Genomic DNA, 20,827 nt, shown 5'->3' on the forward strand with positions numbered 1-20,827 from the left:
AGGCGTCAAAGACGACCCTGGTTTTGGTTGTGGTACTCTCGGTCTTGAATACCGCATGGTGTGGAAGATAAAAAACATTCTCTGTTGGTCCTGAGTAGTTTTTTACGTGTGACATATGGCCCAAAGCCTGATATTCATTCATGAATGTAACGTATTCTGTTTTTAATGCAGAATTTTGAGCAAACTTCTTTTCCATTGACAGGAATCGGGCTAAAGCTTGCCTTCTGGAATCCCCCAGTGATAGAGTTAGTTCGCTTTTGAATGGTAAACGAACCTGGTAACGTCCATCTTTTTGTCTGAGATGGGTGTCTTTGTAATATTCTTCACATTCTTCCTCCTGTTCTTGGACTTCATTGGTCCCGACGTCCATTTCCCAGAAGGTTCGTAAGTTTTGGTCAATTTCTGCGAGTGAGATCATACTCACAGTGTCTTTGGAGGTGGTAGTTTGATTGGATCTTCCGAGTATAATCCAACCCAGTTCAGTATTTTGTGCAACAAGTCCGTCCTTGTCCCGTTTGATTTCCTTTTTAATGATTTGAGCATAAATGTTGGCTCCAAGGATGATGTCTACCCTGCCGGGTGTGTTGAATTTTGGATCTGCTAGAGTCAACTTTTCTGTTTTGTGTAAGTTGAAGCTAGTGTGGAGTGGTTTCGTTGGTAGAAAAGATGATAATTTTGGCATCACAAGGGCTGTAGTGTGCCAACGTTGGTTTGTTTGGAATCTAGGAGCAAGTGTGATTCCAAGAGTGCTTTTACATGTTCCTGCACTCATTTCTCCAATCCCTTTAATGTTGGTGGCAACTTTTTGCCTGGGTAGTTTAAGGCTTTGTGCGGCATTCTCAGAAATGAATGTATCGCTCGATCCAGTATCTAACAAAGCTCTGAATGTCTGCCACAGTCCATGTTTATCTTGTATCTTGATTACGGCCGTTGGAAGAATAATTGAACTGGTAGCAGCATACATAGCGAGTGGTTCGTCTTCTTCCTCTACTGATGCATCTTGGGTAGAGGAACTTTGAGCATGTAGATTCTTGCTCTTGGTTGGTGTCTTCTTGTCGAAATGCAAGAGAGTGTGGTGCTTCTGTCGACATGTGAAGCATGTTTTGGTACTCCTGCACTCACTATCCTTGGTGTGAGACAGGCAGTTGAAACATATGTTATGTTCCTTGGCGTGTTGTTTTCGTTCGAAGGGATTGAGTTTTTTGAATTCTTCGCATTTAGTTAGTGGATGTCCCTTTTTACATTTGGAACAGCTTTGTGTGTTGTCTGATGTGACATGAAACGATCGTTGTTTGGAATCCTTGGCTGCGGATTTTTGCTCCTTGGTAGATGCGCGAAGAATACGGTATCTTTTTAATAAGAAACGTAGAAGCTCCTTAAGTGTAGGGACTTCAGTAACATCCAGGATACTTTCCTCGAATGCTTTATTGGTGTCTGTATCAAATTTGTCCATTGCAATTGATACTATTATTGGATCCCACGCTGATACGTTGTACTTCAGATTTTTAAGGCCTGCCAGACATGCTTGTATGCAATCATGGAATTTGATTATTTCTTCGGCAGATCCTCCGGATAGCTTTTTGTATTTCACAATGTAGTTGACGTATGTGCTGACCATCTGACGACGATTTTCATAACGCTCCTTCAGGATGTCCATTGCACTCTCGTAATTGTCATTCGTTAAAGTTAAATGAGAAACCAGTTGTTTCGGTTGCTCATCGAGGTATGAGAAAAGGTACTGCATTTTTTGTACCCCACTCAAGTATGGGTTGTTGTGAAATACACTGTTGAATAATTCAATAAAAGCCTGCCAATCTTTTTCATAACCGGAAAATTTTGTCACTTTAATTGGCGGGAGCTTTGGTAGGTTATTTTGGCGCGGATCGATAATGTTGGAGATCGTTTCATCATTGTTGTTAGAGACTTGGAGGATATCTCTCAATCTGTCTGATAGAGAGCGGTTGTTCGGGTTATGATCCGATAGGTTGGAGTCCCTACTTTGGTCGGTATTGTTGATATTTGTGGTAGGTGCAGTGTGATCGGCTGCATCATTTGAAGTGGAAGCTCGATGCCCATGTGTAGCATTGTTGTCGGTGTCTTGGGTGTTCCACGGAAAAGTCTCATGTGTCGTGTGTGTTGGAGGTGTTAGTGGCTTGGAATGCTCACTTGGAGTTATCGCCAAGAAATCGCTGATTTTGGCTTTTTCAATTATGTTTTTCACTTTAGTATATTGTTCTTCGGCTGTCGCAAATACATTGTTAGAAATGTATTCGTGGTCATCATATAGACATGAACGAAGCTCATCATCATTTTTCTTTAATTGAGAAAAAAGATCTTCAAGAGTGCTTAATCTCTCATTGTGGTATGATGGACCTTTTTTCTTTCGTCTTGTAGGTCCATCTTTAGTGAAATTTTCCCCAAGCTTCTTAATAGAATCAATAATATTGATCTGAAGATCAATAGTCCTCTCAATGTTCATGGTGAAAATAAGAAGAGTGAGTAATTTTCCAATAGATTTATTCTTTCTTGTGTGAAATTACACCTTAATTCTTTTTCGATTTTAATTTGCGAATTATGGCTTTGAGCTGGCGGATTCTCACTTGTTTGCCAGCTCGTTTCCTCCCCTTCTTCTGACTTGTTGTTGGTGTCTTCAGAGGGAGAAGATTGCGGAGTGCCGTCAAGTTCCCCAATGCGTTGGGGATGGTTATCGTGATCGACTCCTGTTGTTGGACGTCCCTATGGTGGTTTAATAGAGTCGGCTGAGTGTGCTGGTACTTGGCTTGGGCTTCCCTAAAATCTGGAGTCTCCAGAAACGGCACGTACCGTTGAGGACCAGGAAGACGGTTCCTTCTTTCTCTCGGATGTTGTCTGGGTGGTCGTTCCTGGCGAGGTAAGGTCTTCCTTTCTCCAGAATATAACCCCTCAACCTCTTCTAGGGGAGACTTGTAGCGAGCTGCTGATGGCTTTGCTGTCTTATCGCCAGTCTTCTTGGGTATGCGGGGCAGTGTTTTCGGTGAGTGTTTTTTGGATGTCTCTCTAAGCCACTTCTCCACCAGTTGTTTTTTAACCTCCTTGGGGATGTCCGGTGTAGTTGGGCGGTAGGGTTCCTCTTCTTGGGGATGAACGGTCGATGATGATGATGAGGCCACTGTAAGATAATTCAAATCTTTGTTAGGCCGAAGAAAATAAGGCTACTTTTTGTTCAAGTAGGCCGAAGGACCATGATTCGGCTCCGTTCAGCTAGAGAGCCGAAGCAAGAGGAAGAGGATAGTCCGAATCCGGTCAGACTATTCCCTTGCTCTGATAAGAATATTCTTGGGAATTTCTGGGGAATTCGTTCTCCTTTCGGACTGACTCTCGGCTGTTTTCACGGCCTCTAGTAACGGCTCTTTCGAGCCACCGGGCTTAAGGCAGTGATGCCCCCTTGTGTAGGCTACCCCCGGGGGTGCCTCGAGAGAGTTTTAATTCGAGATCGGGAAATAAATTTCCTAATCTCGCAGTCCGGCAAATAAATGCCTCTGGAGAATAAATTCCTCAACAGGAATTTACCCAAGAAATATCCTTGAAAATCTGCCCTCGATCGTAAGGCTCCTTGAGGAGAAGCCGTTGTCCTTATGGCAGTTGGGAGCCAATTGGCCGCTGATAGATTTTAGGCAGAGTATTGCCGATAATTCTGGCCAATGGGAGATGCAATCTGTAAATAAGCACTACTTACTTTCGTGCTGCTGAACTGAAGAAAAACTCCGATAGCTGGGATATTGCAATCTGATTTATTATTAAAAATTTTCACCCTTTTATACAAAAATCACTTTCTCCCACTTTCACTTGACAAATTCTATGTGCGTCATTACCAAAAGTGCAATTCTTAATTGTAACAAAAAAAAAATTTGCTGACCGCTGCTGACACAGAGTGTGAATGCACTAGAGTCATTGACTTTAGCCGATCAGTTGTCTTATTGACCTGGTTTTTCTTTGTCTTTAAATGCTATTTTCTTGTAAACTAGTGGACCAAATGATGTTAGGTTTAGCTTATGGGATTCCTTAATATCTCTATAATGGTGTGTTTATCCTATTTTTCTACTGTATATTCCCATTTCTCTACAATATCCTCGTAAAGTTAGGCTAATTTTGATGTTTTTATGATGAAATGACTCGTAAGACTAAAGAAAAACTTAAATATTTACTATAATTTTGTTATCTAAGTTGATCCTTTTCTTGTAATATTGTAATTAAAGGACTCAAAAATTAGTTGGTATAGTTTAAATATATAAAATATTAAGGAAAGCCTTAGAAATTAGCCCATAAAAATTGTCAATTTTATGAATTTTTGGTGTAAAATTGGCTCAAACTATCCCCTAGTTTTTGGCTAAACTATAATGCTTTAAGATGTAAAATCGTACTTGACTATTAGTTTGTATCTCTAAAAAGTTGGTAAGAGTCCTTAAATCCTTTCATGATATTTCATATCCTCAAAAAGCATAGGTAACCTTTTGCGTGTTATTAGAATTTTCGTCTTCGAATAGGCCAAAATATAAAAAAGTTTAAAGTGAAAATTTTAGTATCCTTGCAAGGAATAAAGGATTCTTACATATCAATACTAGTAATTTAATATCTCTAAAGTACCCTAAAATGTATTAAATTTGATTTTTCGGTCTTATCTACCTAAAAAGTGGGAGTTACAAATTTCACTAATTTAATAGTAATTGAAGGTGCATGTTCATCTTGAACAGGGTTTAAAAAATGAAATATTTCATGATTTAATTCTTATATCACCTTCAACTTTTTTTCCTTGAAAGCTCTATTCTAAAGCTACTAAATGTGCCTTATAAGGATTTTTTTGAGAAATGTACAAATATTTTGAGCTTTTTCAGAAGAGGATGCATTGGGTCACTTTTGCCGATACTGTCCAAACGCCACTGTTTGACCCTAAATTTTACTTTACTCATAATTTACGTAAATAAACTACTGTATTTAACTGTATTTAAAAATGACACTTAATATAGGAAGAGATAAATCTCACATCATCAACTTCTACGCTTTTTCGATATTTAGCCTTTATCGAAAACTTTAAAGTCAATATCTCTTATCGTTCTATCTTAAAAAATTTAGGATCCGGATTGAAATGGGTCCGGATGGTAATGGGCTGGATTTTACCCCAAATTAGAGAAGCTGAGATTGTATGCCATATGACCTGAGACAAAAGTTGCTTTATTCTGAGAAAGTAAACTTACTTATTCGACCGGATTGATTAATCGCAATTAGTAAAGGGTTCTTACAAAGTATAGAAATGATTTACAATACTCGAACTTTGTTCAGTTGAGTAGAAATTGCTTTTGTTTCGACAGCAAGAAGCAATAAAGCCAAAAAATTGTTAAACTTATACTTGAAATTATTTCATTTGTCATTGTAGGGGAGACCGGGATAGATTAGCCACTAAATGAAATTTTTCATTGCGTATAATTTGTACAAAAAATGTTTGTATGAGTCTGATAAATATTTCAATGAATAGGAAGGGAAGTAAATATTTAGAATAAAGAGTAGTTTCCTCAATATTCCTTCGCAGGCAAACTATAAGATACCACTATCTAATAAAATACGTGGCTAATTCTGCCCCGGTCTCCCCTACAGATTTTCGCATATCACATTAAAAAGGTTGAGAAAAAAAAATGTTTAAAAATGAAGATTCCACTTGCAAAAATAAAGTTAAAAAACAAGAATTAAATAGATAAAATAACAAGTTACAGGTGTAAAGAGAAAAAAACTCATAATTAAGAAGGAAGGCTTATTTTAATAATGTTCTAGTCAAACTATTGTTCTTTCTAAAAATTAATTTTAATTTATATTTTATTAAATTATAAAGATGTTGAGAGGAAAAAAAGAGGAAAACTCGGAAATCTAAATTTATTTCCAGACTTATTTTATTTAGTTTTAACACTCGAGCCTAGTTATGAATAATATTTTTATATATTTAATTAATATTTTATTGACAATGATATTTAATGTATTTATGGCCCCGGCACATTTTCTGGATCAGAAAAAAATTTTAAAAATTAAAATTTACATCCTTTTGTTTCCCAAACACTTTGATCTATCCCACTCTTTCACACTCTTCTTCTTCTTCTTTTGAACATCACAACGAATATTTATAGTTCAGTCCAATTTTGAATGCGAGAGAGTGGGACAGCCATTACGGAAGAAGTGTCAGGAAGAAAGGAATGCAAATTTTGATTTCAATAAATTCTTGTAATCTAAAAGTGTTCTTGGAAAAAATCCTGAAAGCCAAAGCAAAGGGAAATTTTCTGTGTTTTGGTACAGTAGACTCTCTCTTAATTGGGCATTTGAGGCAAAATGTCATCCGGTTTATCAATAGATTTGGGCGTTAAAGCCTTTGTAAATTCCACAAAAAGTACTCAATTATAAAGAATCATGATAAAATAACTACAAGAACTACAGCGAATTTGAGAAAATTAGCTTCATAATTAAACGTGAAAATTGTCAACAAAATTTTTCGCCCGATTGAAAAAGAGCCGATTGAGCGAGAGTCTACTGTAAATTATTCTACTTAATTTCCGTATAATTTCGTCCCATTCAGGATTTTGACCATACGGGATTTAGGCTTTCGGGAGTTTGATCCTTTCGGGACTTTGACTGCCAAAACCGAAAAGGTGTACTGGCGACATAGAGATTGATAATGTGCTTTTTTCACACTAAAATAACCCAAAACGGTTTTTATAGCCATCAAATGACTTTTATCCAACAGCATAGTAATTCAGATTTGTCTTGAAGCTCATTTCCATTTTTAATTCGAAGAATTTAGATTATAGTGTCGAAAAAATTAATGAGCTTATGCAATCGATTGAAGAATTTGAAGCACTTCTCATAACAGACACTTAAGTATATGCTGTTTCTCCTAATATGTATAAAAATACATTAAATTCATTGGATTATATCACAAGAGTGGTTTTATCAGGAAAGAAATTTTCTTACTAAACGCTCACACACAAAAAAAAGCACCAAACTAAAAACTTATGAATGATTTCTTTGAGACTTTTGTAATTCTCTTGAATAACAATGGATGAACATGTGGAAGAATTATAAAAGAGAGAATCATTTGCCAGGTTAATTTATTAATAGGTAATTTCTGGTGAAGTACAAAATTACAAATGATTATACTGGAGGAAATGGGAAGAAAAAAGAACAGATCCTTTAGTGTAGATAAACAAATTAACTTTGTGCTAGATTTAAAGGCGATTAATCGCAAATGAAGACTTTTTATTGGAAACTTTCCTTCCTGTGTTGGCGTACGATATTTGCAAATTGCCGCAATGATCTCTCGCATTAGTTATTATTAATACGTGATTTATTGATTGAAAAAGCTGCAACATTTCATAACAATCGTCTGAGAATTGAAGATTTTCGTCTAAAATAATAACAAGACGATGAGGAAAAAGCCATGAACTTAGTTGTTCATCATTGTTTCACGCAAATTGTACCACAATTTAATTTTTTTTTCCTCACACTGCTATTTGCGAGGTGAAATTTCCCTGATTTTGTTTACAATATACGCAAATGCTAAATCAATAAGTGGGAGAAATTTGCGATGTAAGATCAAGCAATAAGAATTATTGAGCTTCCAATAAGAGACTCTCCATGTAGGTGGGAAATATTTACGATTTTATACGTTACGATTGTTCCTAAAATAAGATTTGGATAAAATCATTTAAAAAAAAAGTGTTTGAAGGTGAAAAGGATTTTTGAATTCCAATGAATTTTTGGATTTGAGAGTGAGAGAATGTTCTAGCAAAAATTTTCTCAACAATTGTTTTCACATTATTTTTCGAGGAAAACAAAAAACAAGAAAATTTATAATGCAGTTTGAGTTTATTTTTGGTTTTCTTCATTTAATTTTCTTTTTTTTTCAGATATATACATCAGATCACCGATATATAGGGAGGATCAACAATGATGGGGCAGTTTTTTCGTGCCCATGGCAAATTCTGCGCCTCCCATCCATGGGAGGTGATTGTGGCCGTTGTCACATTGACCCTGTGCATGACCTGCAAGAGTGGTGATCAATCGCCACCGGCCGCTGTGCGACAGGCACATCGACAATGCCACGGTTGGGACTGGCGGGACACGTGCGAAGATCAGGAACAACCAGAGTACAATGCAGCTGATGTCATCCTCATGACTGTGGTGAGGTGCTCAGCTGTTCTGTACTGCTACTACCAGTTCCGAAATCTTCACAAATTGGGATCGAAATACATCCTTGGTGAGTGATTTTCTTTATTTATTTTATTACTTTTATAAAGCATACGCTGCATGAGTTCATTTAACTTTCCTGTGATATAAAACAACGCGATGTTCACGCTCGTAGCGGAGAAAAATTGAACTGAAGACATTCAGAAAAGTTACAGTACTTTTAACTGCTCGAACTCCAAGAGAGAGCAGTTTTAACAATAGTGTTTTTTTTTCAACTTCTCTCCATTCTGGCTGCCAAACGGTAAGAGATATTGACTTCCGGTCTTCGGTGACCCCCCCACAAGTCAATATTCTCTATCAAACTAACTTACCCAAATTACCCCCCACTCCCTTTATCCCCTCCAAAAACATGTTTTTTTTTGACTTTGCAAAAAATTGGCCCTGGCGATTTCTTTCATTTTTGGATATGTTTTGGAGGTAGTCTAGCTAAACATATTATCCTTCGACACCTATCACCGGAAAAATCGCCATCTTGAATTATTCAAGGTCAAAGGTCAACCAACCTGGAGGGCCTAATTTTCAACGGATTTGGTTAAATTTGGACTTTTTTGAAAGCTCTTGTAATTCTTAACCCGACTGCGTCGGTCATAATAAGTAATGGGTCAGAAAAGTAACGGTAATAGCTCTATTTTAAAAGTACTGTTTTTTGCACTTTTTCAGTCTTTTGACCCATATAAAATTCAAACGGTAAGAGATATCAACTTCCGGTCTTTGATGACCCCTCCTCAAATGACCTTATCTCAAACGTAACCTCTTTATTTCCGCCCTTCCTTTTATGCGTTCCCTATCCCCCAAAAATAGCTCAAAAACGAGGTTTTTCCAACTTTTCAAAAAATTGGCCCTGGCGATTTCGTTCATTTTTGGAAATGTTTTGGAGGTAGTTCAGCTGAACATTTCGTCCTTAGACACCTATCACCGGAAAAATCGCCATCTTGAATTATTCAAGGTCAAAAGCTTGATTTTCATATAATTTGTTCAATTATTTAATTAAAAGGTTATAATTTTTTTGAAGCCCTTGAACAAAATTTTCAACTTCAAGATGGTTTTGTGATGATTTATAGACAAATTAAATTCTACAATAATTTTATACACACCAGAAAAACTTGCGAAAAGTTATAAAGACAGAGCTCTTTCTCGGGAGTTCGAGCAGTTCACAAAGCCTCGGACGCTTTGCCACCCCTTTTTAAATGCAATTTGTAATATATTTGAGAGAGAAGGAAACAGAACAGTGATAAATCCCTAAGAATTACTAGATGTTTTACGATTTCATTTCCATCAGTTTTTGACTAATCCGTCTCTCGTCTTACTGTGTTATCACACTTGCACATTAAAATTTTAATATGATTCACATTAATTGTCGCTGGTGAGAGTCCAAATGTGTAATTTGTGTGTTTGAATCATTTTATATTCAAAATTTGATATATTTGTTGATAAAAAGGTAGACTTGGCCCGTAAAATTTGATATAAATTGACTTATATCATTAATGCGAAAAATTAATGCGATTTTCTCTTTAATTTTTTAATGTGAAAAATATATATACTTTAGGTAAATTTAAACTTATTTTTGCAGGCCAAGTCCACTTCTTTATCAACAAATAAAAAGACCCCAAATATTAAGTGACTCAAAGACACAAATAACATATTTGGACGCTCACAAGCGACAATTAATGTAAATCACATTAAAATTTCAATGTGCAAGTGTGATAACGCCGTAACGGTTTAACAGGAATAAAATTGATTTTCTGAATAAAATTACTAAATGGTTCATACCAGATTCGTTACCGGTTTACAACATATATGAACTGATTTATAAATCATTCGAAACATTGCCCAAAATAAACCTTAGGAGTAATATAATTGAATTTCGGATGAAAATTAGTTATCGGTTATGAACCGGTTCATTACCGGTTTAAAACAGCAAACCGGTTTAAACATTACCGGTTTGCTGTGTAGTAAAGAAAGAAAAGAATTTACTCCTAAGTAATTTCAAGAAACTGATGTTATGGTAAAAAGTCAAGGAAAAGTTAGCCATAAGTAACAAGTTAGCCAAAAAAGTTAGCCATATAGCTTAACTTTTCTAATATCTTATCAGTCAAATTTTTTTGGAAAAATTTGACTTAGAATTGGATTATTAATGTCAAATTACCAATTAGATTTTGAAAAATCAATAAAATCGGTTGCTGTTTAAGGTTTTGAGATCCTCGAGAACTAGGCTAAACCTTTAGTCTGAAGACGGTCTAAACGGCGTTATCACACTTGCACATTAAAATTTTAATGTGATTCACATTAATTGTCGCTTGTGAACGTCCAAATATCTTATTTGTGTCTTTGAGTCACTTAATATTTGGGGTTTTTCTATTTATTTGTAAAGAAGTGGACTTGGTTTGCAAAAATAAGTTTAAAATTACCTAAAGCATAAATATTTTTCACATTAAAAAATTAAAGAGAAAATCGCATTAATTTTTCGCATTAATGCTATAAATCAATTTATATCAAATTTTGCGGGCCAAATCTACCTTTTTATCAACAAATAGATCAAATTTTGAATATAAAATGATTCAAACACACAAATTACACATTTGGACTCTCACCAGCGACAATTAATGTGAATCATATTAAAATTTTAATGTGCAAGTGTGATAACACAGTAAGAGTATCATCCACCGTTGGCTCATCTTCCTCTATTCCTAATAACGATGGGGTCATATTTGGGGCTCGTTGTTATAAAGGCCTTGGAATTTCTGAGAAAAGTTTTAATCGGTTTTGAACAGGTTCATAACCGATAAGTAATTTTTATTCTAAATTAAATTATATTAGTTCTAAGTTATTTTGGACAATGTTTTGAGTGATTTATATGTCCGTTCAAATAGGTTGTGAATCGGTAATAAACCGGTTATGAAATGATAAGTATTATTAATCCGAAAAACAATTTTCTTAGTCTTAAAATTATTTTGGGAGATTTTTTGGATGATTTATGAATAAGTTCAAATCGGTTGAGAACCAGTAAATGGTAAATAATGCAAAAGTACTTTCGATGTATAGCATCTAAGTTATTAGTTCGAGCAATTCGCAAAGCTTGGGACGCTTTACAACCCTTTGTTTTTATTATTCAGGCTAATGCAGTATTTCGAAATATAACAGAATTGCAAGTCAATTATCTTTTGGGAAAGACTTGTCATTAGGTTAATTCGTCTCTCTATAAAAATGGTTAGAAAAATTAATTCTCAAAACCCATATTAGGTGAGATTCTTAACAATCTCACCTACTATAATCCTAACAAAATTTCATGTCCTCCGATCGCGCTCAAACTTGGCCAAAATGTGTTTCGCCACTTCCTGATCACGAATATATGGGGGGCTAAGTTACGTTCCCGGCCGCTCTTTGGAGCTTAATAGCTCCTAAACTAAAAAAGATATCGACTTGCGGTTTTCGGCAAAGGTTAAATATCGTATGAAAATTGCAACATGGTGCATTGACCCCCCACCCCCCACCCCTCCTTCCGCCATTTTGAAGACCCCCTTTTTTTGTTTTCTCAATAGCTCCGGCCCTATGGCATCGAGCGGGCTCAAATTTTAGTATGTTATAGCTGGGCCTTAGAGCTTTCCATCAATACCAAACTTAAGGTCCCCCGACCCCCCTGACCCGAGCTATAAGGGTCCAAAAAAATTTTCTTAAAATGGCCATAACTCCGGTTCTAATTGTCAGAATTTAAAAAATGAGGGCTTTTTGGAAAGCTCTCGTGAAATGCCACTTCCTCTTCTAACATCGCAAGTTCATAAAACCACCGCTAGGGGCGCTATTATTAAAAAGAAAATTTTTAAATCTTAAAAGTTAAATAACTCAAAAATTCCTTATGCGATCGGGCTGAAATTTTATTATGTTGTAGCCGTTGATTATACCTATCAAACAAAAAAAACCTTAAGTCGATCCATAACCCCTGACCCGAGCTATAAGGGGTCAAAATTCGAACATTGACCGGCCTCTATCTCCGGTTCTAATTAACATAGCGGCCTAAATTTTACCTTTTTGGTTTCGTCTCGATGAGCACTTTCAGATGGAAGTTCAAAAAGTCACCACAGGTGGCGCTGTGATAGCGTCAAAATTCATCGAAATTCAAAGTCACTTTTCTCAAAAACGGCATTGTGCAAGTTAATGAAATTTTAGTATGTTGTAGTCCAGTCTAGGACGTTTCCAAAATGGTGCGTATGTGCGCTGTGGTTTCAATAGAACCGGAGATATGAGGGGTCAAAGTTCACGAAATTCAAAAAATCATATCTCCGGTTCTATGTGACCGATTTTGATGAATGAGGGCTCAAACGAAAGATCTCACCAAATGCTACAACTTTCTAGAATATTTGAACTTCGTGGGACCAACACCAGGGGCGCCACAGTCGAAAAACCAATTTCAATATCACATAACCTCAATTATCTCGACTGTCGCTTAACCGATTTTGATGATTACTTCGACATAATTGTAGAGCACATTTGTCTCTACATTTCGTCCATACATCATTTTCCACTCAGACCACGCTATCACTCCGATTTTGCCGTTTAAGTGTGAAAAAATTGATTTTTCCAATAATAACGCTTTGAAATCACTCAGATGCCAATTTGACTGCCTCTACTCCACCAAGACACTTAAAATAGGGGTTTAAATGGAAAGTCCCGCAAAATACAACAATTCTTTGATATAGTTGAAGTTCAACAAATGACTACTTGGGGCACTCTGGATGAAAAAACGAGTTAAGAAACAAAAAACCTCGCTTATCTTGACTTCTGAGTAATCGATGAGATCATGTTCTATGGGAAAATTATAGAGAACATTCTGGTCTACATTTCACCCATATAGGGTGAAAGGAACGTCTATTGACACTTTAAGAACTCGTGTCAGCACCTATTGACACCCTACTTTGTACCATTTGGGATACGAAATTTGAACATTTATCTTTATCGAAAACCGTAGATTAATGAAAAAACGTTATATTACTTATATTTTACTAGATACATTAAATATTTTTCAACATTTTGACAAAAGTGTCAATAGGGGTTCCCTGTCGAACAGACGTTCCTCCGACCCTAACACTTTTCTGTCAGTTCATCCAAATCCTTGATATTTTGGTTGAAATACAAAATTTGTATAATTTCACGAATTTGATTCAAGATAACTGAATGGCGTCTCCCAACTTCAGCTCTAAATCGAATTTGCATGCACTCCGAGTTAGCTCACGTTAAGAATCTCACCTACATAAGCCGGTTAGGATTATCTGTCCTTTTTAATTGCTTCTATTTCACAAAATTCTTAAATGATTGGTGCAAATTGTGATTCATAAATTGTTGTATAGGTACATAAAATGTGTGATACTTTTTTAAGTACTGCCTAATGGAAGTGGCAATATAAAGACAATGAGGAAGAGCACTTTTTCTGAAACTTTTTTCTTTATTGATTATTGAATAAAAAATAGTTCAATTCTATAGAGAAGAAATAAATTTTGCTAAATCCACGTTTGTTTGAAATATTTTTGCTCTGCATGAATTGAACCTAAAATTCAGAATTAACATTAACATTGAATATATTAAAGGTCAGAGCTTTCTTGTAGTTTTTTCCCGAGTAAATAGACTTATTATTTAAATTGACCACAAAAAAAATGTAAACCAAAAGCTTGGGAATTAATTTTCGTATCCAATAATAGATTCGCCCTTCAGCCCAAAAATTTCTCAGGAAAATTGAGAAGTTTTACGATTCACTTAAATTCATTGTAAAAAAAAAAGAAAAGAAAAGAAAGAGAACTCATCGAAGGGCAGAGTACATTTCATGTAAACAATTTTTCCGGAAATAGATCCATTATCTAATTGAACTCATACTTCATAACTTCAAGTACAAACTATTCTTTTTCTCATGGGTAAATCTTGGTGTTTTTTTGCTCCAAAAGTTGATGTTATTGTTGAACTTTTGTGGAGTAATAATTCCTGTCTCAACAAAAAAAAATAGTGAAATATTTGAGCGGGTTCAACAGCATTTCCCACGAGATTAACTTGAAATGCAAGAAAATATGTGGCACTATAGAGGTGAAGAATTTGTCCGGAAAGAAATATACTGATATAAAATCACGCGTGTTTCGGTTGGAATTCCTCAAAGTCAAATGAGGAGTATCATTCATTATCATCTCATCTGTTTGAGAGATGTGTACTAGTGGAGACGCCGGGTAACCAGGCGTCTCCACTGCTGCCGGCATTCAGCTGGCTTTTGCTCTTTCTCTATTTTTCTGGCTCTTCTATTGGGTGCATGAGATTAGAAAGTTATTGTATATTGATTTAAAAAATGCATTTTTTTTTAAAGTATTTCTTCCACATACACGTGTTATTTGCAGTGGGATAGTGTTGTGTTATTGGGTAAAAGAAATAACAATTTCCTTATTTATGTGCATTAGTAATTCTCACGATGTCTTGTGAGGTATTTTGTACAGATTTTATTCATGGATTCTTCGTGGGGATCATGTGCAAAGACAATGCTTACTAGAGTGTAGCTCAAATTGGGACACTTCAGTTGGAATATAATTTAAAAAAAATCCCTCAATCTTTTATAAGATACTAATATTAACTATTATTCAATCACAAAGTGGATATTGCTGCAAAAACTTTAAATTAATTACCACTTTGGTGGACTCATTCAATGGGATTGGTGTATGAGCATTTTGAAATAGTGACAAGATATAATAAAATTTTTTTTCATGATGAAAATGAGCATTTTGCAGCAAAATTTTTACTATTACAAAAAGCATATATGAAGAGAGAAAAAAAAACGAAGAAATTGGGAAAAATTTGTTCAAATAATAAAAAGGTAAAGTAATTGAAGTCGCAAAATTGGCTAATGTGTTAATTGCAAAAGTCCATGTCTAGGTATACAAAGTGAATTACGAGAGGTGATAGAGAGAAAATTCAACGGGGTATAAAGTAAATTTACTATCTCATTGATTTCTTGCAATATTTTCTCTCTGCATTATACGTGCCTTTTGCATTGTTCTGCAGAATGAATGTTGCGCGAGAAAGGATGATGGTGGGCATATAGTAGAATGAAATAAAATACCGCGATGTTTGTTTACTCTATGGCTGAAGTGGTATAATATGTGCAAGAGAGTTGGTCAAAGAGGTATGAAATCGGTTCAAAATGATTAAATCATTGTCATTGAACCATGACACGAATATTTTGCCACACAAGATTGTGGCCACTTGACTCGTTGACTCCGTGGCTAGTTTTAGTGCATACTTGACAGACATTCACATGATCTAGAGGTTTTTTTTTTATCTAATTGAGTACAGCCAGTGTTAGAGTGAGAGGGATAAGAAGTCGATGGAAGTAAAAAGAAACAACCTCAAATGGCCATAAGTTACCATTTTGTCGTTTCTATCAGCAATTGTGCTAACTACATTTTGCGGATTCCCGCATATTTATACCACAAAGAGGTAAAATAGATACCACAATGGGATAAATTATACCACAATTGGAATAAAGTATACCACAATGGGATAAATTATAACACAATTGGGATAAAGTATACCACAATGGGATAAATTATGGCATAATGGAATAAATTATGGCACAATGGAATAAATTTATACCACAATCGGATAAATTTTACCACATTTTGAACAATTTACACTACAATGAAATAAATTTATACCAGAATTGGGATAAATTATACCACAATGGGATAAATTATGCCACAATGGGATGCATTATACCACACTGGGATAAATTTTACCACAATTTGATAAATTTATACTACAATGTGATAAATTTATACCACAATGCATTGTGGTATAATTAATCCCATTATGGCATAATTTATTCCATCGTAGTATAATTTATCGCAATTGTGGTATAAATTTATTCCATTATGGCATAACTTATCTCATTATTGTGGTATAATTGTGGAGCTCAAAAATGACACATACCCAATCATTTAGCCAGATATGTGTCATTTTGCTCTGAGTTCCCATAATTTATTCCAATTGTAGTTTAATTTATCCCATTAGGGCATGATTTAACCCATCGTGGTATAATTTATCCCAGTTGTGCTATAATTTATCCCAATAAGGCATAAATTTATCCCACTATTATGGTAAAAATTTACCCCATTATGGAATAATTTAAACGCATCGTTGCATAATTTAAATCGTTGTGGGACAATTTATCTCATTGTATAATTTATCCCATTATGGCATAATTTATCCCAGTGTAGTATAATTTATCCTATTGTGGCATAATTTATCCCAGTGTAGTATTATTTATTCCACTGTGGCATAATTTATCCCATTATGGGATAAATTTATGCCACAACTTGGTAAATTTCTACCACAACGGAACAAATTTGTAAGACAATGGAATAAATGTATAGCACAGTGAGATAAATTTATGCCACAACAGGATAAGTTATACCACAATGTAATAAATTCATCCCACAATGGGATAAAATTATACCACAATGGGCAAGATTTGCATTTCGATGGAGTTAAATTTATACCACAATAGGATATAATGTAAACATTAGATTTAGACCTGCTACTTCTTCAGAATTTTCGACCTTTGTATTAAGTACAACAAGTCGTACGGTCGTGTTTTCAGATCATTCACCGAAAGTCATCGGATAAAACGTATACTATGGGAAAAAATTATAGCACAATGGGATTAATTTAGAGCACAATGGGATAATATATACCACATTGGGATAAATTTATACCACAAGGAGATAAATTTCTATCACAATGGGACAAACTTATCCACAATGGGATAAAATTACTTACCATAATAGTGCGAAATTCATACCATAATGGAAGAAAATGGTGGTATAAATTTTATCCCATTATTGTGCTATAAATTTATCCCATTGTAATACAAATTCATTCCAATGTTTTTTTTGTAATTCTATTTTGATGTAAAAATCCATTTTTGAAGTTTTTTTTTTGCACTATCTAACAGACTATTCTCTCAGTTTTTGCAATTCAAAATATTAAATCCACCTTTACTAAATACAGCAAAAAAAATTATAAAGAAAAGCTTCTATTGATACGAAGTCAGTTATTAGTACTATTGCTGATATAAGCTACAACGTATACAGATAAATCTCTTGCAAGTTTTTCGATCGTAAATGTAAGATGAGACATGAATTGAAATGCTTATCCTTCTTTTGAATTGAGGTCTCTAAGGTATGCAAATAGGCGTAATTTAATTTGAATATTAGATACATTTTTAGGTAGAGAATAAAATTGAGATGGAATTGCAACATTTTACACTTCTGCGCATTATGTTTAGTGCATTATTGTGCCTATTTATTTACTATTTAGAACTGATTGATTGAAGGATTAATTTATACAAAAAAAGAGGAAATGACAATTACACAAAGTATTTACAGATTTACACAATTACTGTAAAGGCATCCCACATAAAAACAGTATATTACAAAAGGAAGAGTTGCTTTATTTTGTAAGAAAAATTGAGAAATTTGATGAAGATGAGAGACATTTTGATTGGTGATGCTTTATTATTATGTAAAACCAATTTTGTAAGCAATTTTCTACCTACTGAGAATCAAGCTATCACAAAGTCTCTCTCGAAATACACCTCATCATGGTGCAAATTGGATTAACCTGTCAAGTTGATGCACAATTTATGACATGAATTAGGGTACAATGGGGTAATTATGAATAGAATCTGAATTTAAACTTTGAGAATTCTTCACCTTTTCAGGTAGACATATAAAGAGAAAACAACAAAGAAGTATAAGCCCTACAATCGAGAATACTTCTTCGTGGTCTTTTTATTTGTCCATCTGAAACAGTGGGAAAATCTTAAAGTTTGAAATTCTGTTCAAAATTACCCCATTGCACTGTATTCTACAGCACGAAATTATGTCCAACGCACAATAACTTTTGTTTTGTAAACATGTTTTTGACATTTGAGTGAGAGTGAATGAAAGTGAGATCTAGTCATCTCGCTCTCTCTCATATGAAATTTTGAAAACATGTTTACAAACAAAATTTATTGTGCGTTGGGCATTAATAAAAAGAGTCACGAAATTTTGCCTCTTTAGAAATTCCTAGTACAAAAGAAATACTAATAACTTTTGATTCAGATGTAGAGAATTCATCGAAAACCGCAAAAAATCTTTTAACAAATTTTAAATAAAATTCTGAAATTTTTAATTTTCTAAATAAAAAAATTTAATGTTTCTTGTCATAAAGGTGTTTGTTAACTTTTAATTCATAAAGCCATAAAAAGTCTTTAAAAATATTTAATATTGTTGCATTTTATTTCTTGAGAAAGAGCAATAAAATGGAAACAATTATAGTGAGAAAATAAATAAGGTCAATCTTCGAGTGTCCACTGGTTAATCAACTGATGACAAATGTCTTAAAATTATATTTTATAATGTTTTTATTTAAAGCTGTGAAGTATAGTAATTTGTGCAAAATATTATCGACCATGTTCTGGTTTTGTTGAAATAGTTTTATAATCGGCGTCGTTAGTTTTAGAAAACAGTAAAGGTTTTTGCTAAATTTCATAGGAAGTCATTATTCTGTACGGAGACGATGAATTTGTTTGTAAGCGACTAAGGGGGCTATTTAAATTAACAGTTTTCCATTGCGATTTATCCCTCTATTCTATAAGATAAAGAACGAACAAAGATTTATATTAAATATTTAGGTGCTAAAATCCATATTTACTAGTAATTTTTTAGATAAGTCTTTAAGCGATCAAGCAGTTTTCAAACTAGAGATTTATTTCAATTCCCGAAGGTCTTCAAATCCTAAATAAGAACCAATTTAATTGGTTTTTTCAAAATTTAATACGTAATTTTCCTTTAATGATTCAATTCTATATCAAAATTTTCCAAAAAAAAAAATCAACTGGAAAGAACTTAGAGAAGTTAAACCGTATGGCAAAGTCTTAGGTGTGAAGCCCGTATTAGTCTTTGAATCGTTCAATCGGTGTGAATTTTTTACAAGTCTTCAAGCCATTATGAATCGAACTTCAGAATAAGAAAGTTGAATTGGGAATGTAAAACTTCTTTATGCTATATTTACCTTTGAAGCTGCGGTCAAGAAGATATTTTAAGCCTTTAAATACTGAAAATTTCAAAACAAGGATAGAATAGACCAAGCATCATTTTCAGATTGAGCATTAATTCTTAGAGGTCTCTAAAAATTTACAAAAATAATATGTAGGCCAAAAAATGAAGTTGTGCTAAATTTTACCGTAACTTTTCTCAGAGCTTAACTTAGAAAGGGAAATCCTTATTTTTGATTTCGACTCATTCAAATTTATTCTTTAAATTTTCTCTATTAGATTAGATTGTAATAGATCATATTTATCATACTAGATCATATTGAAATAAAATTTTATTAATATCATGAAATGTTTCTATAGATATAAAGTGTTTAAATTTTCAAATGTTCACCCAATATTTGAATCAATTTTCAAGAATTGGTGTTTAATTTGAATTTTATTCGTAACTAGATTTTAAAGCTTTAGAAAAAGATTTTATGAAGTCTTTTTAAGCACCTTAATTCGTTCTTTATCTTACAATTCAAAAGATTCAATATTTAACTTGAATTTTTAATTGTCCTTCATCTCGGAATTAAAGCATTTGTCGTGAAAGCTTAAACTTATTTCTTAGCGAACGTTAAGATCGAACTCCAATAAAATTTAATAATAAAATCGTTATCCAAGATACACACCATTTAGCCGTGAAATATTGTAATTAATGGTTCTAAACTATTTTAACTTTTTGGTTACCAATTCGACGACTCAGAATATAAATCGATCAACTCGTTTTTTTTTTACAAAAATCGTTTTATTCGCTTTTTGGATATTTCTTTACACCCTCTACCTTAATTGGGAATACTATACTTGAAAATGGCTCTCAAATCTTAGTCGCAGTTGATAAAAAAAACCTAATGCAGATTTGGAAAGGTCATTTTATTGTGATTCTTTTAAACCATTTCTTTGCTTTATTCCAATGGCTGGTTAGCAAACTTTCACACCTTCTTCTTAATTCCCCTCATCAGGTTCTTGGCAGGCTCTTCTCCATGGGCTCTGACGAAGTTTTTCCATTTTTGCTTGAAATCAGGCAAACTTTTGGCTGGTTTAGCCTTTTTCCTGAGATCCTCGTTCAAAATTCCAAAATAGTTTTCAATAGGACGCAGTTCCGGTATGTTGGGCGAATTAAACTCTTTCTGCGCATAAATGACTCTATTGTCGTTGAACCACGCAATCGTATCCTTAGCATAGTGGCTTGATGCTAGATCTGTCCAAAACAATGGTGGAACATCATGGCTTCGATACAGCGGCAGAACACGTTTCTTGAGACACTCTGCGATGTAAATGTCTTTGTTCATGATCCCGGTCATGAAAAATTCTTGACTTCGAAGACTACACGAGCAATTTGCCATCCAAACCTTCAGGAACTTGGTGTAGTTCTTGTATCGAAACTTGCTGTGTACACCTGTGCGAGTCTTTGTCGTATATAGTATTGTTGTCCAGGCAATTGGTGGAAGTCGGCTTTCA

General features: G+C 34.2%; 1 protein-coding gene across 1 annotated transcript in view; it reads left to right on the forward strand.

Moving 5' to 3' along the window:
• LOC129798855 (3-hydroxy-3-methylglutaryl-coenzyme A reductase) overlaps nucleotides 1-20,827 on the forward strand; it is an 85,389-nt gene that overhangs the window by 29,765 nt on the left and 34,797 nt on the right. Inside the window, exon 2 of the mRNA XM_055842275.1 lies at nucleotides 7,923-8,272. Within this exon, the coding sequence (XP_055698250.1) occupies nucleotides 7,963-8,272 (310 nt within the window). The 5' untranslated portion in view covers nucleotides 7,923-7,962. The remainder of the gene's footprint in view (nucleotides 1-7,922; nucleotides 8,273-20,827) is intronic.

The sequence above is a fragment of the Phlebotomus papatasi genome, chromosome 1 (genome assembly GCF_024763615.1).
Source record: "Phlebotomus papatasi isolate M1 chromosome 1, Ppap_2.1, whole genome shotgun sequence".
NCBI lineage: Eukaryota > Metazoa > Arthropoda > Insecta > Diptera > Psychodidae > Phlebotomus > Phlebotomus papatasi.